General features: G+C 44.6%; 1 protein-coding gene across 10 annotated transcripts in view; it reads left to right on the top strand.

Annotated features, from left to right (window-relative positions):
- Positions 1-23,349, top strand: part of TP63 (tumor protein p63) — a 162,850-nt gene that overhangs the window by 125,360 nt on the left and 14,141 nt on the right. For 9 of the 10 annotated variants that reach the window (XM_090147402.1, XM_090147401.1, XM_090147404.1 and 6 more), the window contains 6 exons: positions 15,785-15,971; positions 17,692-17,807; positions 18,132-18,241; positions 19,133-19,269; positions 20,082-20,164; positions 20,579-20,715. In XM_090147402.1, the coding sequence (XP_090003528.1) occupies positions 15,785-15,971; positions 17,692-17,807; positions 18,132-18,241; positions 19,133-19,269; positions 20,082-20,164; positions 20,579-20,715 (770 nt within the window). The remainder of the gene's footprint in view (positions 1-15,784; positions 15,972-17,691; positions 17,808-18,131; positions 18,242-19,132; positions 19,270-20,081; positions 20,165-20,578; positions 20,716-23,349) is intronic. The other variant, XM_090147403.1, reaches the window with a different exon arrangement.

The following is a 23,349-nucleotide window of genomic DNA, read 5'->3' as shown; positions in this document are numbered from 1 at the left end:
AATGCGTTTTCAGGGTTGGTTCCTAAACGTAGAACTTACAGGGTCTTCTTGAGTGGGGTTGCTTGGTAGTATTTTAAGTGTCAGTGAAGCATATGGCCAAGACTAACTGCTGCTTAGTGACTGGGAATGACTAACTTCTGACTGCTTCTCTCCACCCCGCAGGCTGGAGTTGCTACCAGTTGCCCGCTTGGCTCTGAAGCCCGAACTGCTGGGGTGCACCTTACCCTGCACCCCTGGATCACACCATGTCTGTGATGTGACTCCAGCGTGACCTTCTTGCTATGGGAAAGTCAGCACTTCCCAGTGCCCAGGAGCATGCGGGCTTCTGGGCAGTGGTGTAGAGTAGTTGTTGCTGTGTGCTGGGGGCTCTCTGGCCAGCCTGGCATGGATCACCAGGGGTGTAGCAGTTCACTCCAGTGATTTTTTTTTCTTTGGTTGTTTTATTTTTCCCACTGGCCATACCAATCTGATTACACCTTCGAGGGATCATCCACCCCTAAAGCTTAATTAAGGAGCTCCTGTCTGACTCGTCACTGACTCACCTGCCACTGTATGAGCTCATGTCTGACTTGTCCTAGGAAGATAGTGAAATATGTCAGGCTTCTCTGAAATACAGCAGTTTTTTGTTTTATTGCATCCCTGACATTGCTGTTGGCTGCTGCATAGGTGAACAGAAAGATGTCTGCCCTGACTTGGTCACATTTATCTAAACTCAGTCATTCACCTCTTTGTGCCTTGATAAACTAGCTGGGGTTTTGCTTGCACAGCTGTAGGTATGTTAGAGTTAATAAAAAAATAAAATTAAATAACCTTTGAGTTTTGGCTTCAGGCAAAGTAGGTGAAATGATGTGTTTTGGAGATGAATGCTCTTGCAGAAGGCAAGATGTAGCTTGCAGGAGAACATCTGCAACCAATCCATTCTGTATGAGATGGGGCCAAGACTTGTTTGTATCTCAGTACCTGTTTAAACATGTTGTAGCATAGCAAAAAGAGGTTTTGAATGCATTGAGGAAGGGTGGGTAAGAAGGGAAAGAGACATCAAGCTGAATGTTTGCTTAATAGCTTTGATTTCTTCATTAAACTTTTAAGCACTTTAATAATTTGATTAGCTGCTTTCAGAATGCTGTAGAATTTATTTTTTTTTTAAATAAAGAATAAAGAATCCTGCTCATCTTGGCACTGCAAAATGAGCTTGATTTCTGGCCTAGAGCAAATCTGGTAACTGTTGACAACTTTGGCGTACCTACTCTGAGGACTGTCAGCAGAAGGCTGTTTGGTAATACGTTGATCAAAGAGTGTGGAGATCCAGTTACCAGGCAAACTGCCCTGACACCAGAATGCAGCTTCCTGATCAGGTGGTCCTTGCCAACTGCTCCTGTCCTCTGTGTTCTGTAAGAACTGAAGGTAGAATGAGACTTTAGCAGCTGCACTTAGTAGAGTGCATTTGCCTGCCTTTAACTGTGCACTTGAAATGCCTCGTTCTAAGGCCTGTGGCAACATAGAACGTTTATATGACTCGGGAGCAGCAGAAATGGTGAGGCAGGTAGGAGAGGTTATCCTATTCTGCTTAGTGGGAAGCTCTGCATTACTCTCCTTTCTTCCTTAGCGTGCCCCTGAGATGCACACACAGCCATATTTCTAGTTTACACATACAACTCATGTGAGTTTTGGATGTGTAGACTGCATATGACTGTGGGATCTGCTGTCAGCGGGGTGCAGCAGCTTGCTCAGATCTTTCTCCTGGTCATGTGGGCTGGATTTCCAGCTAGGGAGCTGGGTTGACTCATTTGGACTGAGTAAGATGCAGAATGTGAATGTTGTGCTTTTAAAGTTCTGCCAAAGGAGAAGTGCATTCAGAGTGCTCTGTTATGCATGGTATGGTTTGTAATATTACCTGGGTAGTATCTTTATTTTTTTTCTCCCTTGCCTAGCACCAAATTCTGCCATGAGTGCTTGATTAGCACAACACTAGAGCTTGCTTAATGTTCTTCAAGGACCCAGAGCACAAGCAAATTAGGGAACTGCAAGATGTAGAATGACTTGTCCTCTGCCTTTGATGTAGGCAGGGCTTTTCCACTGTGCTCAGTAGAGCACAGATATGCTTACCTCTGTGTTTCCGTGCATTGGTCAAGTCCCTGGTGACTCTGCTGTTCTTCACATGTATTCCCTGGCTGGCTCCCGTGGCTTGGCCAGGCTTAGCAGGTGGGCACCCATGCTAGGGCAAGCCTTAGGCTTCATCTGTGCTGCATAGATTTGCAAGGCTGAGTCTAGAAAAAGAAATGTGTCTGCATAAGGCTGCAGCAACAGGCAGAGTTCAGTAGGTCTGGCATGTTGCAGTTTGAGCATGCCAGTCTGGGGGCTGTGCAGTGATGGCTTTGCAGTGTGTAATGCCCTTTCTCCAGCATGTCATGTGCTAGATTAGCTTGTGTTGAACCAGAAGTCCCTGCAGCTGTGCTATGGGTGTGCCTTCTTTGCAAGCCTCGAGCAAGTGCTGGTTGCTTTTGCCTTGCCCTGCAGGGAGCATCGTGACCTCGGGAGGCCCCAGGGCTATGTTCAGGTGCATGATGCACCTCACTCCCCATGTTATTTAGAGTTTTTGATAAGGAGACTTTAGGTGGCCCTCTTGCCCTGCAGGATGGGCAGAGTTGTTAGCTCTGCTGAACTGAAGAAAATGTCTGATGTATAATATAAGCTGCCCGAATGGATTTCATTCCTGATGTGCTGATGATTCATGCACTCTTCATTTTCTGCTTCTGTAGCTGTATTGCCCTGGCAGTTTTGAACAATAGCAGAGCTCATCTCTGAAGAAGTCTTCTTTTGGAGGCAGCCTCCAGAACAGCTGGCTGTTCAGGAGTTGCTTTACTTCCTTTAGAGATCTCATCCCAAAATCATCAAGGCAAGTGGCTGAAGTACATGGCAGAAATGATGGTGTCTTGCGCAAACTTTGGCTTAACTCCTGTTTTTATCCTGCTCCTGTGTAAGCATTGCCTATTCCTCAGTTCCTTCAGCCACCTCTGTACGAACACATGAAGATCTCTGCTTGCTCTCACTGAATTGCACAATCTGATTATGCCTCCCAGCCCATTAGAGCAATGTGAGAATAGGTCCATCTTGCTTTTGCGAAGGAGTCTTTCAGAAGCGTATTCTTTGGAGATGCAGCGTACATAGGAGCATATATCAGCTTGTGTAAGAATGGAGTGGGGACTTGCTTAGTTTTTTCCCCTTGGCTACGTGAGCAGCTAAAACCTGTTAGCTGCAGAAGTTGGAAGCTCCGTGCAGAAAATTAGCTTAAGTTGGTGAAAGAGTCGAGATAGCATTTTTGTTAGCTAATTAAAGGATTAAAGGTGCAGAGATTTCAAGTGAACTGTCAGTATGCTACAGAAGAGAGCTTTGATGGTTGAATCTGATTTGAGATTAAACAAATTGCATTTAAATAAGGAGTGTGTGGCAACAGTTACAGTCTATCCCGGCCTCTGTCATTTGCTGTCCTCTGGAGTCAGGTAGCTGTTGTGCTGTGACTAGATCTTCTCCTCTCTCGCCAGCTTGCTTCTTCCCAAGTACTTTTCCCTGGATTAGTTTTATCTGTTGCATACTGATTTTGTATCTTACCAGTGCCTTGAGCAGACAAGCTTTCTACACTGAGATCATGATGCAGTGATGCACACAACAGCATCAGAAGCATAGTTGTGTCTGTTAGTGTGTTTTGTTATCTCTGGTTCCATTTAGGGCTCATTCTTGCATCTTGGTGCTTTGTCTGCAACTGTAGATCTAAATACTTGTGTTTTTTCTGTGGATTCATTAGTGTTTAGATGGAAAGTGTCTTCTGGGTTACTCTGCTAGTTTAATGGTGTCTTCTGTTAGCTGTCACGGGCCTTGCCCTTAATAGCATTTGCAGTGTGGCCAGCTCAAGAGACTGACTATGTACCTATCTCAGAGCTGACTTCCTGCAGGGTTTTAATTCATCTGTACAGCACTCTGCAGAACGACAGCATGTTCTGTCCATAGGAGCTTTGCACCTTTCTCTTACAGCTCATATATGATGCATAAGGAAAACAGGAGTGCCAGACAGTGTGAGCCAATAACTTGTTCTGATGTTGAAACTCTGTCTTGTTTTGCTTCATTTTCTTTTATTTCTTTTTAAAGAGGGAAGGAGTTTGTCTGTAGTTGCCTTCAACCCATATAAGGTTGTGAGGATGCTGGGTTTATTGAACACTGAGAGTGGAGAGAGAGAGAGAGAGAGAGAGAGAGAGAGAGAGGAGATCCCAAAACTTCACTAGTGAAAAATCTGCTGTTCAAAAATTAATAATAATTTTAAAATATATGGCATCACTTACTAATTGGGTGTGGTTAGTTGGGAAATCTGACTTTAAAATGATGGTTCCCAGGAACTATTCCTGTTCTCATTGTAATCTAGTAACAGTGATGCTTTTCGTTTGGGAGAGCAGTGTCCCTTTCAATGAGAAGTCTTCTCACAAAACATCTGTGGCATGGGGTCTTCAGAACTTGCTGCTTCCTAATGGAGCAGTGCAGGGGTTGTAGGGACAAAGAGCTGTCTGGTATTTTTCTTGAAAAGCCACTTTGAAGACTCATGAGGATTTGCATCTAAATCAGCACTTACTCCTGTTATGTTTCCAGTTAGGTCACACGGGTGGCAAGATAATCCTTCAGTTACTAAGTGAAATCAATTGCTTGGGTATTAATTACTGTCATCCGTTTCCAATAATTTATAGATCTGAAGTAGTCATGAAGCGTTTGGAAGATTATCCCTGCTGAGTTTCTCTCTCAGACCTGCAGATTTGCCTTTACAGTGCATCCAGATCCACGCAGCTTTATGCAGTTGTGCACTCTTTCCAAAGTTATAAAGCTACCAAAGAATCGACTGGAATATCTGTTGTCTGTGCTGTGTTCAAGCCTTCTCGTGTCAATTGTTACTGCATGTCTTCCTTTGGCTTGTGTGTAAGGTGGGTTTTCCTTCTTCTTTTGGGGTAGGAGATGAAAAATGGAAGGTTTTGATTTTTCTTTTTTTAGAAGAGGTCTAGGGCTGCTAGAGGGCAGCCGGTAGCACTGCAAGCCACCTTTTCTCTGGGCATTGCTCTGCAGAATGGCTGTCTTCTCTTAGCTGCTGCAGTTGCATAGCTTCAGGGCTGCTGGCAAGAGAAAGCTGGAGGAATACCTGGAGCCTGGGATGGGCTTGTTGATCTTCTTAGCAGAGAAGATGCCACAGCATTGACCTCACCAGCTGCCTGGGGCTGAGGCACAGTGTTCTGGAGGTGGGAATGTTTTGGTGGCCTCATGGCTGCAGCAGTGACACTGTGTTCCTCAGTGTGGTTTTGACAAACCGTTTCCCATGGTGCAGAGGAAAATAAGGGTCTTTTTTCAGTAAGGCACTTGAGGGAGTGCATAACCTCTAGCACGTGAATATTCCCTGTGAAATCTGTAGGGTTCTGTTGGAGTCAGCAAGGCTGCTCCCATCCTTAAAGGTAGGCATCTGCTTAAACACCTTGCTGAATCATGCCTTGACTTTGAAAGTAGGCTTACGAGAAACCACATCAGTTGACTTGAGGACTGTGCTTAGCTGGGTCATTGAGGATGGAAGGGGAGGGCTGGGAGAGAGGAGGATCAGCATAAAATGCAGGTCCCAGAACCTTGAAAATGGTGGTTAATAGCTAGTGACACTGTGTTCTTCTGAGTTTTTTGTTGTTATTGTTCATCCCCAAAACTTAAATGTGAATAAGATGTAAAGCTGTGACTTAGTCATTATTCATCCTGAGTGTGGTGGAGCTGCTATTGTACTTTATTTATCTGACTTAAATCTGAGGCAGTTACCACGAATCTAATTTTCTATGTTAGATATGTCAGTTTTCTTTTTTTCTTAATCCGTATGTTTTTTTTTGCTGCGACTCAGACCTAGACTATGGCCTCATAAGGTTGGCAAATCCTGAAAACAGAAGGATGCTTGTAGAAATTATTTGGTTCTGTTTGGATTTCCTGTCCGTTAAAGAGAAGCAGAGCATCTTAAACTGTCTTCATACAGAAGAAGAAAACTGAGGCCTGCTTGTTATCTGCATGCTGGTTTGTTGCATCGCTCGCCATCTTGTCTGTCCTGGCCAGAAAAGCTTTGCTGGCTCTTTGCTTTAATTATCAATGAAATGCTCTGCAAGCAGGAGAACAATATTTGCATAGATGTAATTCTGGAAATTGAGCGTAATGTGATCAGGAAATGGAACAGGCCCTGGCTGTTATCATGGAAAAGACTTGTTGGTACCTGCACGTTGTTTCAAAAGTAATAAGATCTGACTCAGAAAAGTTTCCTGGACGTAAGTAGAAAAAAACTCAATGCCCTTTTGGCAAGGGACTCGCGCTAATCTTCCTGCAAGAGAACAGAAAAGACCTGTAAATTCAGAAATCTGTTCTGAAAGGATGCTGAGGATTTAGAGGCAAATGGTCTTTCTCAAAGCAGAAAAGCAGGGGCGTGTGTGTGTGTGCTCAGGACTTTCTTTTTCTGAAATAGAAGCCAAGGAACAAGGTGCTTGTGTGTGCTGCCAGTGAAATCTCAGTGGGAAGACATGATGCTACTTGCAAGGTATGCACAAGACAAGACCAGAGGCGCCGCAGAGCTTGATTATTGTCAAGGGCTCAGTTGGAACTTGCCTTTGCTCTTTGGCCTGCAGCATTTATGTAGAAACTGGGGACGCTGCTTCTTACTTCCAAGCTTTGCCTTGATGAGTCCTGCCCACATCTTAGGCGGGGAGGAAAAAGGGGGGGCATAGGGGGAGCCTGTGAAGTAAACAGGAAAATTACTCACCTTAATGATGCATTTCACTGGCATTGCTGCTTTGAGATCCTGTCAGTTTTTAATACTTTCTGTCTTTCCTCGATCGCCTCCCATAGGTGTGATTAATACCTTGGTTTATTAGAAGGATGAAGTGGAGAGGCATCTGTACTTTCCCCCAGGTGGAATAAATGGAGAGAGAAGGGATAGTAAAAAGGGAAGGAAAGGGATCATCTTTTTACATCTGAGCTGTTCAGTCTGTCTTAAGAGTACAAATACAAAGGAGCTCATAGACTTCTGTGGTAGCTCCTTCTTCCATCAGAGCATCTAAGTTCACAGCTGAGACCCTCAGTATCCTGCTTTTGGGTTTCAGTAGCCTGTTCTCCACTCAAGGACCAGTGAGGGAGCAGTACTGCAGGTGGTCATAACACAACTCTGAGGTAGGTATGTCCATCCCAATCAAGAAACTATCTTTATGGTCACTGACTTGATCCAGCTGCTCACTGTTTTAGAGGCAGAGAGTATCTTGCTCATGCTTAGAAAGATGATAATGTGCCTTTCTGAAGGGTTCTTGTGGGTTCTTCTATAGGTAATGAAACCCGTGTTTCATGGGGGGTGTTGTAAGATGAATACCTGATCCCCCACGTGGGTTATAGGAGAAGGAGAAAGGAAGAATCTATCATAGACATGCGAACAGGACTTTATAGGTAAGTCCAATTATATTGTAAGTGGTGGCGCCTAGAGAGGCAAGGAAAGCATAGGTCATGCTTACGTGAATTTCTTCAAGTGTTATTTGTCCTCAAAGCAGAACACTAGAGCCTAAAAAAACAAAAGGGTACAGGAAAGAAAATGTATCTGGAGAGCGGTATTAAGTATGAGAGGTTAGAAGACACTAAACTTGCCTTTAGCTTTGACTCAACTGAATTTTCTCTTCTGTGGCTGCTCATCAGAAGGAAAGTGTGCAAAGATGACAGGCTTGCAGTTCTGCAAATTGTTCCTGAGCCTGTCAGTGACCTAGCTAGAATAATGGGTCTATGTTTGACATGTGAACATGCAACATGCTGACCCTGTAGCATTTTGCAAGGAGGTCAGCCCTTTGGTATGAGCTGGAATTTGGGTGGAAATCTGTCATCATTCTAGCAAAGTGTCCTGCTTTCTAGGGTGTTGAATGGTTGGTAGAGAGTCTGGCATGGTGCCTGATACCTCTGGGTCTGACTCGGCAAAAATCACTGTTTGAGATGTTGCTGATGGAAAAGACTGTGCTGCCAGAACAACTTTGGTACATTTTTCAGTCATTCTCTCATCCAGCTTGGTTTTTCTTTGCTCTAACAGATGTTGTACTAATTACTTGTTTACCTTCCTCTGAGATACCCATGAAATCCCCTTATTTGCAGATGAGGGAACTAAGAAGCATCTTGAAGTTAAATCTGAAATTTCCTTGTACCCAGCTTCGTGCCCTTGATCTTCAGCTTGTCTGGAGCTGTTTAAACCTGTGGCTGTATCCCATGCTGAGGTCCTTATGCTGAGGACCCAGAGCATAAGTCTTCTCGGTAGAGGGCTCTAATATTGCATGGGGCTCTTACAGCTTGTTCATGTTAGTGGAACCAGGGTTTGGTGGTTGGTTATTTTCTTTATGCACAGTTCTGCCAGAAGTTAGCATTTGTTAATCTTCAAGTGAATTTAGGTTTAGTATGAGAGGGGTTTCTACAGTGTCTGTTTCTTAGTGCAGTAGTTTTGTGTGGTAATCTGTAATACCACCAGGAGATATGCAGATGTCAGCTGAAGAGGCTGAGAGTTATACAGTATAAGAAGAGCCTGTGTCCAGCCCACCTCTTGAATTGGGGAGGGTGCAAAGGAAAAAAAGGAAGGAAAAAGCAAAGCAGTGCATCTTGAGACCCAATTAGAGGCCTTATTTGCAAAATGATCCTAAAGAAACCTTCAAGGAAGGAAGTACAATGGACTTAATGTTTTACTGATGGCTTGTAAATTGGCAGTGTTAATATCAGTTAATTGATAGAGTCTGTGAAAATAACATCACAGGGATATGCAAAGTCACACTCTGAGACACATTCTGATCCTATGGGAGCTGATATGGTGTTCAAAGCCAGGTAAGTTTGCAAAGCACGGTTGCTTCGTCCTGTTCCATCGGAGGAAACTGTACTACAGTTGGGATAGTTTCAGGGTATTTTGTTTGCATAAACTTATGTTTACAAGCAGCTGTCTGAAAACGTACCTCAGATTTTAGGCAATATTAAATAAGTTTTTCCCGTGGAAGCTACTTCATTCAGTGTGAAAATACCTATGCATTTTGCAACGTGGAATCCCACAGTTGTTGGGTACTTACTGAATGTAGGGAAGGATGTTCAGCATTGGCTTGCATTGTTGTTTTTTTTTTCAGCATGCACACTACTAATTTAGTCATTTCATAATTTCACCTCATTTGCAAAACTTCCTTTGCCAAGTAGCCTATCAGAAATGCAAATACTAGACATTATTAGCATCTGAAACTTACGTGGTACAGCTGAAGTTTCAGTTTAGAAACGGGTAGAGAAATTCAATGTTTAAAAAAAAAAAAGTTTTCAAGCCAAACCTTGCAAGGTCTTTACTTATTGATGAGTCAAGTCTATAAATGCAAAAATGACATGCAAAAACCCTTACATGTGAAGTTTGTAAATTTACAACTGTTTCATAGTTGAAGGAGTAATAGGGGAAAATATCAGTGTTACTTGTTGTTCTGGTTTTGCTGCTGTTATTAGGTAGAATTCTTCCTTATGTAGAGAATACTTCCTGATCAACATCATTTTACATAAAAATCTCTGGGGAGATGTTGAAGTGTTCACATGAATGAATGGGCTAGTTCTCCTTAAGGTGAAAGAATTCAGCTGATGCTCTAAACCCAAAGTTATGGGGGGGATTTTAGTGTGGGTCCAGGTGCGTGTCCCCATGTCTGTCAGTTTCTCAGCTCCTTCAGCACTCTCCTTGAGGAGCGGTGTGTTGCTTCGGAAGAGCATTTGCATGATGCTAATGGGACTGGATACAAATGTATACAGTGGAAAAACAATTGGAGGGGGGAACGAGGATCTGGTTTTTCTCTGAAAGTGGTGTTCAAATCTTCTTTTTCATTCTCTTTAGGTCCGCTGCAGCCTCCTGGCAGGCTTTGCCACTTGCCCAGCTCTGCTTCCCCACTGCCCGCAGGGCTGTGTGCCAGGAGGGCAGCCAGGCCCCAGCCTGCTGAATCCTAGGCTGGAGGCTACGTTTCTCCATCCTCCTCCCTTGCCACCCGTTCCCATTTACCTAAGCAGGTCAACACAGACGCGTGTATCTTTATTTCACCACAGTTTCCAAGCTGCCGTCAGCGTCCAGCCTGGCGCTGGGCACGCGGTATGCCCTGCGGCAGTGCAGAGCTGCACCGACACGCTCCTTGCCGCTTTTTTTCCCATTTTTCTGTGTTTTTTGTCTGTCCCGGCTGAACGTGTGGGTCATGTTTCTCTCTTTTTTCCCCCCCCCCTTGTCCCCTCCGTGCTGCCAGCCGGGGGACGCGGGGCCCACCTGCCTGATGTCAACATCTTGCAGGGCGAGGCTGGGGAGGAATGTGCCGCTCCCAGCCCGGCGCAGGTAATTAATCCCCGCGACTGACAGGTGGCAACAGGCGGCCTTTGGCTGCAGCTCCTGAGGAAAAGCGCTTGGAGGAAAGATTTTAATAGCTCGTGAGCACCATTCGTGTGCGCAGGCCGTGCGGCAGCAGGGCCAGGGAAGGGGCAGGGGAGCTCAAGGGGAAGATGAAGCTGAAGTCTCTGCACAGGCGGATTCCTGTGGGTGAGGCGCTGCCCCTCCCCGAGGCGGGGGGGAGAAAGAGGGTGACTTGTGATTTCCTTTGCCTGGGGCAGAGGAATTTGGTAAAAGTCTTCAGAGCGCTCCTGGCGCTGTCAGCATCCCCTCCTGCTTCAGTCCTCCCAGTTGTTGCACGGTGGGGCATCCCTTCGCTGGGGATTGCTCACAGGTGCTTCTTGCTGGCCCAGCGTGAACTTAAAGGTGGTGGATCTGGCATGGCGCCGGCAGCTGTTGAACTCATCGTGTCTGTGGTTTGCACATCTGCTAGTGGCACACTGAATGCTCTGTGCTCTGATGAAGTGGGAGATCTCAGCCCAGAAGGGCGACGAGTCAGCTGTGCATGTTGTAGACGCAGATCAGTTCCTCCATGAGCGGCTTTGCACCCACAGATACCTGCCCTCAGCCTAGCAGTTGTGAGTTAGAAGTTCGATGGCTGTTCGGCAAAGCCAAACTATTTAAGGTGTATGCATAAATATTACTCTTTTTCCACATAGGTAAATTCCTTTCTCCCCGCTTTTTGTTCTAAATGAGGAAACCTTGTCCTGTTTTGCACAGGTTTTCTGCTTGTTTCATAACTCCTTATTCTCATCCGTGCATACTTCGGCACAAGTAAACTTTGCTTTTCCATTCTTCTAACCCATTCTTTTTTTTTTTTCCTTTCTCAGAGTTAGTTTGTTACGGGAGAACTGCAGCTGAACAATGGTTTTGAAAATGTCAAATGAAATGTATCCAGCGTGTAACTGAGTTGAGCTGAAATGTGGCTTCTTGAAAGAAGTTTGCAGAAGGTTTGAAAAATCTGTTGATCTGAGCAGAAGGGGCTCAGAGCTGTCACGCTGTAAGCTGACTGCTGGGATCACCTTCAAGTTGACATTCATCAGCATTTGCAGAGCTGGCTGAACCCCACTCCTTTTAAAGATTTAAGGGCTGTAATCCTTTGGCTAGATCAGAGGGTAAGGCAGATATAAGAGGTAGATTTCCAAAGTAGTGTTTGGGGGAATTTACTGCATCAGAGTTCTGTTGGGGGATTGAGCGCTTGCTGAAAAGCCACTGCAGCTTATGTTGCACAAAGCACTTCCAGGAGACTTCTGTCCTTCCTAGTGAAAACTTTCCATTTGAGAAGTGAAAAAGTGTTTTGTTTTCTCCCTTAAGCCCTTTGTTGACACACCTTCTGGAGAAGGGGCTTGCTGAAAAATCAGGCAGGTGTTGCCTGATGGTGGCTGGCGTGCGCATTGTGATACTGAATTACCAGCCAGGGTGCCAAGAGTGGGTAATACAGTATGTCTGCACAGGCAGGTGGGGAGGGCAGGGCTGCGGGCGCTGGAATGTTTTCTTCTTTCCGTTTAAAACATATTATTAAGCAAAAAGCTAAATTCACTGTTGTCTTTAGCAGTCTCTTGAAGTCTGCTTATTTGGGCATGACATGCAGCAAATGAACCCCAAAGAAAAATCTGAGCCAAGCCTTTCCCCTCTCTCCTTAGTAGATAACGTGTTGCCAGGCTTCCTTCTTTTGTTTCAAATAACTTTTTGCTGTGTGTCTGGTAAAAGCCATGTTCCCACTCCTCAGGCTGTTGGCACAGCTTTTATTCCTCATGCTAGGAAATGACTGTCACTAAATGACAGGCTTGTTGATAGAGATCAGGTTCATTTTTAGTACTTTTTTTCTTCCTAATTAGGTTAATTTCCAGACTCGGGCAAGTAACAGAAGTGTATTAGTTAATAGTGATGCTTTAGACTTGTTAAATACTTGAAATGGAGGCAGTTAAGAGGTACTTTGAGAAATTCATTTATTGGCTATTTTCAGTCTGGGCTAGTGCTAGATGTTGGCTCTGTTTTTCCAAAAACAATCTTGTCCTTCCTTCCCAGGTAGTGGCATAAGGGTACTAAATCTGTCTTGGGTCTCCATGATGGGAGTGACTGATCTCCTGACCTCTTCCCTCATGCAGTGAGCACCAGTCATCTCCTGTAGCAAAATGGTGGGCAGGGTGCCTGTCACCTCCTGCAAGGTGGGGTGATTTGGGGACCATTGAGGAGAATGCATTCAGGCATTCTCTGAATGCACAGAAGACAGCTCCTGCATCAAGGGTTTTCTCATACATATTTGCTTTGAAATCTATATACAATATCCTGTCTTACTCTGTGGATATAGTGATTATCGCTGATCCAATATGAAGCTGCTGTGACCTAGTTGTTCCCATCTATTTATGCCATTAGATGACTGGGCATCAGTTTACCTATGGTCACAGTGAAGTTGGCAGGATGGGAAGCTCAAGTCCTTTACTGTCTGACAGCAGATACCCCACGGACAGATTTACACCAGTGTTAAATGACTGGCCTCTTGACAACTACAGGCTTGTGGGCCACTGTGCTGGGGTGGATGTGAAATCCCTGCCAAGCTGTGGTGTGCTGTGGCCCTGAGCTCTTTGCAACAGTCGGGAAGCTCGGATTCTTGCAGGCAGTGACAGAAGGGTGCCACAGCCATTCTGTCTTGACTGTCTTTCTGCATGGGTTGCTGCTGCTTGCCTCCCGAAGTGGAGATGAGCATCACAACCTTTGGGCTTCTGGTCTCCCTATTGCTCTGATATGCAGAGTTAACATTGGTGGTGTTCAGGGCCTGGAGCTCCTGGGTCTAAAGGCTGACAGAACCTAAGTTTTGGGAAGATACATCTTTATTGGAGAGATCTTTTCATTGTAACTCATTAGCTCTTGGCTGCTGTTTCTGTAGATGTAAGCTGGAGGTCCTGTTCTTCCCTTCTGATTGTAGCTGAAGGGCTCAGGCAGTTGAGCTGCTGAAGGGCGGATGGGAGAGATCACCTCCTTTGTTGGTAGAGGGGTCCATGCTGTCTGATGTGGAGCCTCTGTGTTTGTGCTGGGGTTGGACACCCAGCTCTCCTGTCCTTCTAGAAGTAGTGCCTTTCTGCTTCTTTGCAACCCCAGTGAAAATATTAGATGTAAAATTACAATCAGCACCACCAGGAGAGTGCATCTCCTTCCATTTGTTCAGTTCTCTGAATACTTGCAGACGCCAGACACGCATACTCCTGGTGTGTGCCGCTGTATTTATGCTTTCATTTTGGCCCTCTGCTTTTGTGTGTATGGTTTCTTCATGCTTCCTTGTTATGAGGACATCCAAGCAATGAGGTGGCTTTTCCAGGCTTTCTCTGTATGCTTTCTAAATTTCGTCCTCTTTCAAGAAAGAATCTTTTCCAACTTCTGAGGTGAAAAGACAACACAGTGAGCTCACTCTTACCTTTAGTAAAGAATTGCTGTTAAATTAAAAAAACAATAAGGAATTTCAGGTTTTAAAAGGTGTCTGATATAAATCACCATCTAGATCTGTTTCACAACTTTTTTTTTGTAATTGTTTGGCATGTTCCCCATTTCCGCGGGCTGAGTAAATCCTTTGTGGGTTTAATCTCTAGCCTGCAGGCACATAAAATGCATTGCACAATTTGGCCTTTGCATTTCAGAGAATCTTCTTCCTTGACTTAAATACCTGTAGCATCTCCCTGCCGTATGGCAGGGTGGTGTTGAGTGAGGAGGGAAGAGATCACTTTGTCTTAATTTTAATCCCCCCTCTCCTCCTCATTGTTTCCCCAGCTTTGGTTTTCCTGTTAGCAGCGCAAGCACTTTGAAATGCAAATAATCTCTGGATATCACTAGCTAATTCTCCTGTTGCCACGTCACCCACCACCCACCCGTTCGTGTGCCAGCTCTTCCCATCCTTGCGGGGTGGATGGCCAACTTGTGCTCCCGACCTGTATGAACCTGTTGGTGCCATGTTTGAACAGTTGGGACTTGGGCTGTATCGGCTATGGCTGCTAGAGACATTTTTTTCAAGAAAACAGCCACCTTGGAGCTTCTCTTTCCCTGCTAGAAGCAAAGAGATGGAAGTGGGGAAATGCCAGCAATTCCTGTGGGTTACGTGGTTAGAGTTATTGAAGAGCTTGGCATTCACAGATGTCTGAACAGCAAGAGAAAACTGAATGGCTCTGAAGTTGGGTATCAGTGCGAACTGCATTGCTGTGGAACAGCAGAGAAGGGTGGAGCGTCTCCTGCACAGAGGACATCTAGAAAAATGGGTTAGGGTGGCAGTGTAGTGAACCATGTAAGAGTTTCCTTTTGACTGTTCCTGTTAAATGCGTATACTTAATTCAACTAGAGCCTCTAAACAGAAACCAGTGACTTCAGCCCATTTTGCTGAGTAAAGGTTTCCAGATGCGAGCGCAGTTTGGGGATGTGCTGTGCCAGCGCATTAGTGCAAGAGTGTCCTAAAAGGGAATCCAATATGCTGTGAACTAGCACAGTGAGTAGGAGTGTCTTAGCTCAGGGTGTTCATTACGTACCCCTAGGATGGTGACTGCCTCTGTTTTGGAACCAGCTCCTGAGCTGTGCTCCAGGTCCCAACGTGGACCGGGTCTTTTGGAATGTTTTCACTCCTCAGAGCTTTGAGGTCTGTGTACATCTTATTTCACCACTTGCTCTCTGCCTTGGTGAATGCGGCACTTAAGTTTAAAAGTGAGGAGTCTGATGTAGGTTATTCAGCATAGGTATGAGATACTTTCAAAAGATAACTGACAAGTCAGATTTAGCACAACTCTCAGGTTGGTCAGAGTCTTGCTTTTAAATACTGTTCAGTTCCAGGCTTCATGGTTTTTACTCCATTTTCAAAACCAGGAGGACTTCTAACAAAACAGGATGAATCCCTGTTGATTCCAGTGCTTCCAGGATTACAGGGTATTGTAAAATGAATGCTTTCCATTTTGTGGGTAATATAAACACACTGCCTTTCTGTCCCCCCCCTCTTTTAAGGGGTGTGTAAGAGAAATAAGGATTGTATTTGATCATGTAATAGCACAGTTCTTTTTGAACATTCTTGTCTTTGGGAAAACTAGGTGTTAGTCTTATGTTTCACTTTTCTAAAACAAGTTTAGTGTTTGTTTTGTCACTTGTTTGGAAGTGTGGCAGGGAGATTCAAGCTTGATGATCCTTGAGGTCCCTTCCAACTCAAGCCATTCTATGATCCAATGAGATTCTATGATTCTCTGAACAAATACTGTGCATGTGCAGTAGCTAACACATTCAGCATGTGTATAAATCCATCTCCATTCTTCTGGTATACCTCCACCTCTCTAACTGACCATCCTGACTCTCTTGCTCTTTTTATCTTTTTCCCTCATTCAGTATTCCACTGAACTGAAGAAGCTGTACTGCCAGATTGCCAAGACATGCCCCATTCAGATCAAGGTGATGACCCCACCACCCCAGGGAGCTGTCATCCGGGCGATGCCAGTCTACAAGAAAGCAGAGCACGTCACCGAAGTGGTCAAACGCTGCCCGAACCACGAGCTGAGCCGGGAGTTCAACGAGGGTAAGAGGGCAGTGCTTTTCCTTCTAGTCCCTTTCCAAAGCTGCTTGGCTGATGAGTGGTAGTGCAGGGGTTTTGCAGCAATTTTACTGCAAGCCTTTGGAAACAGACCTCTTTGCAATGGTTCATACAACTTTTTGTTCCCTGTGCTTAGCAGGAAGTGTAGTCGTGTGCTTTAGTTATTCCTAAAGCAAGTGTGCAAGTGTGTCCTTGAGAAGAAAGTACAAAAATAAACCCTGTGCCTGCCCAGGTTGGATGGATGTCTGTCCCCGTGGCAGGCAGTGCCTTTCTGGCAGCCTTTCCCCACTCTGCTTGTGCTCCCTCGATGAGAAGCAGCTGTTTTTGTGCTCAGGAATGAGCTTCCATGTCGCTGGTGCAGGGATCTAGTAACAGGATGCAATATCATCTCCAGTCCTTAATCCACGTCTCAAAGACAGAGGGGCTGTTTATCTCTGGCAGGCTAACACTAAGTGCCAGCATCAACTGCAGGCAGCCTTCCTGTATGCTTAATGTTATCAGTTCACTCATATGAGAAGAATCAAGATTAAAACACGATTACTGTGAAGTAGTAGCTGTTATAAAAATGTCATGGGGCTTTCTGCAAACTCATGAGCTAGACTCCGTTTTTCTGTGTCTGCTTAAGTTCACGTAAGTTCAGATGAGCATCTGTTTTAGTCTACGTGCATTATTCACCTCCTACTGTAAAAAAAAAAAAAGTGGTGTCAGTTAACGGGATGTTTCAGGAGCCTGGATCCCTTGGCTGGGTACGGTGTGGTCAGCTAGACAAGCATAAAAACAAGCAGGGACTTGGGATATGAAAGTCAGCGTGAAGTGGGACAGTTCTTTGAAATAGGCTCTTGTGTGAAAATGCTTTTGACAGAATTTAATATTATTTTGAGAGTTTATACTTGGTTCAGTGACATACCTTTAAGGAGGAATGTGATTTAAATGCTGAATTTGTATTTTGAAATTATTTTTCTCAAAATACACTGTATTTTGAGTAAGAAATTAACAATTCAAACACAAAATGAATTGGGAGGCAAAATGAATTGGGAGGGACTTTTCATAAAGGCATGCAGCAACAGGACAAGGGGTAATGGTTTTAAACTGGAAGAAGGTAGATTTAGGCCAGATATCAGCAAGAAATTCTTTACTGTGAAGGTGGTGAGACACTGGAACAGGCTGCCCAGTGAGGTTGTGAATGCCTCTTCCCTGGAAGTATTCAAGACCAGGCTGGACGGGGCTTTGAGCAACCTGATCTAGAGGGAGATATCCCTGCCTATAGCAGGGGGGTTGAAACTAGATGGTATTAAGGGTCCCTTCCAATGCAAACCATTATGTGATTCTATGTGTTCTTTAGATGAACCTGAAACACGCTTCTTTCTTCAGAACTTAACTAGGTTGTTAAACACTAAAGAGCACTTGCAGGAAGGAGGGGGAACTTTTTTTTATATATTGGAAAGGTGCCTAGAAACGTCATGTTCCCTGTGTCTGTTACCTAAGGAAACATTGGATTTTTGTTGTGTTTTTTTTTGTTTGTTTTTTTTTTTTTTTTTGTCTGGCAGATGAGAGTTTGGAAAGAGATGTTTAAAATCTGGGGAGGCATGTGTGTGCTGTGATAGACCTCTGGGACAAAGTGTGTGGGTTTCCTATTGGTTGGATTGTCTTGCTGCCCTGCACTTCAGCTTGTGTCAATAATGTTTTTGTCTCCTTGCCCTTGCAGGGCAGATCGCACCTCCTAGCCACCTGATCAGAGTGGAAGGAAACAGCCATGCTCAGTACGTGGAAGACCCCATCACTGGGAGACAGAGTGTGCTGGTCCCATATGAGCCACCTCAGGTATGTTGTGAGCTCAGGGCTGGGGCATCCTGACATGCAAAAGGGTTGGAGTTCAAACTGTAGCCAAAGGAGCCAAGATCTTGTATGTGCCCTGTCCTTATTACTGTTAATCCCTAAAACAGGGTTTTAGACACATTCTTCATCCCTTGAGAGTATGAGTTCTTTATTTTTTTTAATTTAAGGAAGCCTTATGGTGGGGGAGACTTGATGATAGCCTAGTTATTGTACAGCTGTGGGAGTGGGAGGGATTTTCAGAGGGACAGCTAAAAAAAGCAGAGCTTACCACTCACCATCTCTTCTGCTCGTCCTCTCCATCTCATCCAGGTTGGTACTGAGTTCACAACAGTCTTGTACAACTTCATGTGTAACAGTAGCTGTGTAGGAGGGATGAACCGTCGCCCAATTCTCATCATTGTCACACTGGAAACCAGAGAGTAAGTGGTGCATCACAAGTGTAGCTTGTGAGATGGCCTTCTGGCTCTTCTTTTGCTCAGGGCAGCGTTGCAAGGTTCTTAGGGACGTATTTGATTTTAGGGGCCAAGGAACATTTTTAAATATTGAGAAGTGGGAGTTGCTCAATAACTGGATATTGACTGGCACTTGGGAGGTTTGGGTTGGTCTATGCATAGCCTAGTGCAAACCATTCAGGCTCTGCACTTACCATGATCTTATGTGAAATAGATAAAGGTGTTTTTGATGCAGATAAAAAGTTTCAATACATGGAAGAAGTCTCACCAGTATGTCTATCTCACTTATTCCTCCTCTGAATAGCTGGATGCTTTGCTCTGTGTCCACTGAGCAGAGTGCTTTTATGCCCTCTCTCTAATACAGCAAGTTTCTCTGAAACTGCCAGGGAAAGTGGAGGCCAATGGTTAAACTTAGCAAAAACAAAGCATCTGGCTGCTATTCTAGCTGATCACGTTTTATTTAAGTCATATTGAAAGTGGAATTTGATGATCTTAAATCTTTTCCAACCTAAATGATTCTGTGATTCCTTCAAATCTGACTGAGATGTCATCCCTTTTGCATAGGTTCCATTTAGGAAGATCAAGTACACTTGGATCAGATCTGCACTTGGATCAGTGCAGATAGTTAATCTGAATCTGGTCACTTCTGAAACTTGTGCTGAATCTGTGTATTATTTACTAAACATGTCTAAGATGAGCTACCAGGAGATGGAACTCGTGAATACTGGCCTAGAGGGAGTAAAGTAGGAGTAGATGCTAGCTTCTGATTTTGGCCTCCTGTAAGCTTGAAGGTGTGAGGGATGCTGATGGTGACTATCTGAGCTGCTGGCTGATGTCCTCTTTCACTTTTCTTCCCAGTGGGCAAGTCTTGGGCCGCCGATGTTTTGAAGCTCGCATTTGTGCTTGCCCAGGCAGAGATCGCAAAGCAGATGAGGACAGCATCCGCAAGCAGCAAGTCTCTGACAGCACAAAGAATGGTGATGGTACGAAACGCCGTAAGTAGCTGGCAGAGCTGGGCAGATTGCAGATCACGCTGTCAGCAGGTGCAACCTTGGCACTTGTGCTTTGGGGATGGAGCAGACCTGTGCATGGGCTTTGGAAGCAGGAGGGCATTAGATGTCTGTTTTCACTGGGTGAATCAATCTGCAAAATGAGCTGGTTGTCAAACATTTTGTTAACATCTGTAGTAGTGTTACAAGCACTGTTTGTTCTGACTGGAGGGGGGTGACTCTATCTTGACGCCTTTAGGGTACCTGGATGGGACTGTAACCACTTCCACACTGTAACCACCTTGTTTGGGACTGTGCTGTTGTTCCTTGATCCTTCTAGCAATTGTCTTCCATGAACAGGAATCTAGATAAAGACTTTACACAAACTGTGCTGTGTGTCTGAGGTTCTAAGGCAAGTAGCTTCTTTCTGTGCTTCATGGAGTACAGCACACTCATCAGAAGTGCAAAAGATGGAAACTCAGTCTTGGTTTCCCATATGTGCTCAGTGATACACTGGGTTGTATAGCAAAGAGGCAAATTTTAATGAGAGACAAATTGGAGATTTTCATTTCCACAGTGGGTTCTGTATGCTCACTGTGGATTACTGATCCACCAATGGCTCTTTGCAAGTTGTCTGCTTTACGAAGCCAGTAGTTATGCACACAGTTTTGGAGTGGTTCAGGCAGAGATCCTTTCAAAGCACTGCATGTTAACACCAGACTTATGCTTGATGTCTCTCTTTCTCTATCTCTTCTTTATTTCCTTCACTGTTTGTGTTTTGCTTTAGTTTAATGGGATGCTTTTTTGTTTTCTTCTAGCTTTTCGACAAGGAACTCATGGCATACAGATGACATCTATCAAGAAAAGACGTTCTCCAGATGATGAGCTCTTGTACTTGCCGGTGAGTTCTCTCTACCTTTGCTTTTACCCCGTGTTTCATATCCTCCTTAGTGCACTGAGACAAGTCAACTGCTCACCTAGATGTCACAGAACTGTGTTCAATGGCTAGGGTTGGAATATGGATTCGATTTGATTTGGACCAGAACATTGCTTTTGGTTGGTATAGATTTATGTCAAGGTAGATGATGATCCCAAGATGTTCATTAGCCTGCAATGTCAGATTATCTCTTCAACATTTATCTGATGTACATCTAACACAAGGCTTAGCAGTTTTCCTGCTTACATGTTAAGTATAGGCAGTATTTGCATCCTGCTCTGGCTGTTTACTTGACTATACTTACAGCTCACTTCAGTGGCGGTCACTTTAGATGCAGTTACTTAAGCCTTTTCTTTTCATCCTCTTCCTATGATCTAGGTAAGGGGACGAGAAACGTATGAAATGCTACTGAAGATCAAGGAGTCCCTGGAACTTATGCAGTACCTTCCCCAGCACACAATTGAAACTTACCGTCAGCAGCAGCAACAGCAGCACCAGCACTTGCTCCAGAAGCAGTGAGTATGGATGTGCTTGCAGTGACCTTTGTAATGAGGATTGTGGGGAAGGGAGAGAGGAGAGAGACACAGAAAACTTCTGCACAGGTGTTTATAGGGACGTGATGCTTAATCAACAATATGAAACTGCTTGTTGATCTCCTACTCAGAGCTCATAGAAGTCAGTACCAGAAAGAAAAACTTTAATACCAGAACGTGAGAGAGTGAGTCTAGGATCCAGATTTTGCAATGGGACAAAGCAGTCCTTCTTTCTCAAATGCAGGTCCTGACTGCTTGCAGGTCCCTTTCTACTTGCTACATGTGTGTGACCAAGCCAAGGAACATAGGGTGGGCTGTCCTGTTTTCCCAGCTTTGTGGGAATGGCAATGAATGTGGAGACCTCCACCCCTTCTTGGGGGAATCCACTGAAACATTTTGCAAAGAGCATACAGAGCTGGGACTGTGAGCACCAGCCTGCCCATGTACTTGAATACTGCTGCTGCATTTATTTGATGTTGTTGAAGGGCTGTCTCTTGGTGGGATGCAGATATTGCAATCTCCTCAGCTGTAACACTGGAAGCTGAAAATTGGGACTGAGGGTTTGACAGTTAAGAATTGCTCTCTGACCAGTGGGTAGTTCAGAGGGAGGGTTTTTTGTTGTTACTTTTAAAGCAGTTTTAAACAAACAACAAAAAAAAGTACTTTGTGACTGGCTCTCCGTGTTGTGCATGAGAAACTTTCCATCTGGGCAGACACAGCCGCTGTCTGCTAGCAAGGCTCTACCAGGATTACTTCAAGTGGTGTAGTGGCAGGAAGACAGGGAGAAGAAGGGCCAGATAAGTGTCTGGTTTCAGTCTTCCTCTCCGCTCCTGTTGCTTTACAGTTACAGAGACTGGGTGAGAGAATGAGTTTGCAGACAGACCCCAAGTGGTGTCATTCACAGGCCTTGCTTCACCTGCTGTATCAGGTGGCAGCACGTAGCTGGCCAGGCTGTAGGTGGCCGCCAGCGGTAGTGCTTAGCATCTTGTGCGTTCCTCCTGGTAACCTCACGCGTCAGGAGGCTGTGGGCATATCTCATTCCCTTGCAGAGGTTAGCACAAGGCCAAGGCACCACATAAGTCCCGTTTGAGCCTGTAGGGATTTATTTCAGTGCCTTGGCCTTGTCTCGGGGCTTCTGCAATACCACGGCTTTATGCCAGATCTCTGCATATGTTCGCATTTCGACCTGTGTGTTTTTAGTGTCAGCTGGAGGTTTTGAAGAGATTTTATAGCCCGGTGCTGAAATGGCTGGAGCATCCAGGGGCTCTGGGCAATTTGAGATACTTTTTAATAAAAATAAAATTCAGTCATCTGAGCCGTTTGTGTATATTATAACTTGTGTTTACTAGCTGCTAGGCATTGTGGCCTTTGTGCACTCAGTTGCATCTCTTCAAAGCTCCACCTGAACTACAGCCATTTCAGTTGAGAAATGGTTGTGTAAGCAGAAATGGATGGCAGCAGATGACAGCTTTCATTTGGTGCTGACAGTTGCACGGCCATAATTACTGTTTTCATTCTTCTATCAATAGGATGGGTTCCTGGCAACTGAAGTTGGTATTTGTTACCTTTAAGACTAGCATGCGTGAGTCTCACCATTTAATTTAATGAAACTTCTTTTGGCATGTCTCCTGGCACTTGTCCAGTTAAATACTCATTTTTCTCAGCTGCTGAGTGTGCTGGGATATTGGGGAGACAGATTAACAGCTTTTAAGGATGCCGAGAACTTGGGGAGAATTATCTTTCAGTGTTTGTCCAGAGCTACTGAAGTTATCTCTGCTGACAGCTTGCCATGAAATAGGGTCCCCTGTACTGAAATGTACTTTCAAACATTAGGTGCGGTTGGGTTCTAACACTTTGGCCTCGATAATCTAGGCTATGTATTAATTTCTGAAGGAATGTGTTGAGGGCAAAGGGAAATCTGGGCTGGCAAGACTCATAGATATGATATACCTCCCCCCCCAAAAACCCCCACAGAATTCCAGATCGTGATGTAAGAATAAGAGAACGCACTTTGTAGGAGCTGGCTTGGGTAAGAGCGGTCTTGCATGTGAGTGGGTTCAGCTAACAACATGTTGTACATTTTCATTTTTTCTGAAGGTTAGGAAGAGCAAGAATGAGATTGTGGTAAAAAGTAATTCTTTTTAAAAAATCTGACTTTTGGATACACTGTACAATACAGACCAGCATTGCATTTCACGGGCCAGAAGTGCTGTCTTACAGTTCTGCAATAAAAAAAAAAGGACAAATCTGGTGACAGTCTGCTTCCTGTCCAACAAGATGATCAAAAATACTGCACTGTTCCATGCTGTGCCAGACCGTATCTTTCTCTGTCTCATCTCCTCTCTCTGTTTGCTCCTTTGTGCATGGTTTTCTCTTATTAATCTTATTTACTGTTATGCCAAATACCTTCATGATCATAGGTGGGAAGGCCTTTTTTTGTTTTGTTTTCTGAAGTTTCTGTTCTTCCTTTTTTCACTGCCAAATCCTGTGAGGAGCAGCACACACGTTTATGTAGAGGGCTTCCTTTTCATGGTTTGCCGCTGATGTTTAAAATCTTTCTGTCAAGGGTTGACCAGAACATTTTTGCTTCCAAAGACACCACACTTACAGGGAAAA

The sequence above is a fragment of the Phasianus colchicus genome, chromosome 10 (assembly GCF_987193195.1).
Source record: "Phasianus colchicus chromosome 10, bPhaCol1.hap1.1, whole genome shotgun sequence".
Lineage (NCBI taxonomy): Eukaryota > Metazoa > Chordata > Aves > Galliformes > Phasianidae > Phasianus > Phasianus colchicus.
Note: the sequence above shows the minus strand (reverse complement) of the source record. Positions and strands in the feature narration are given on the sequence as shown.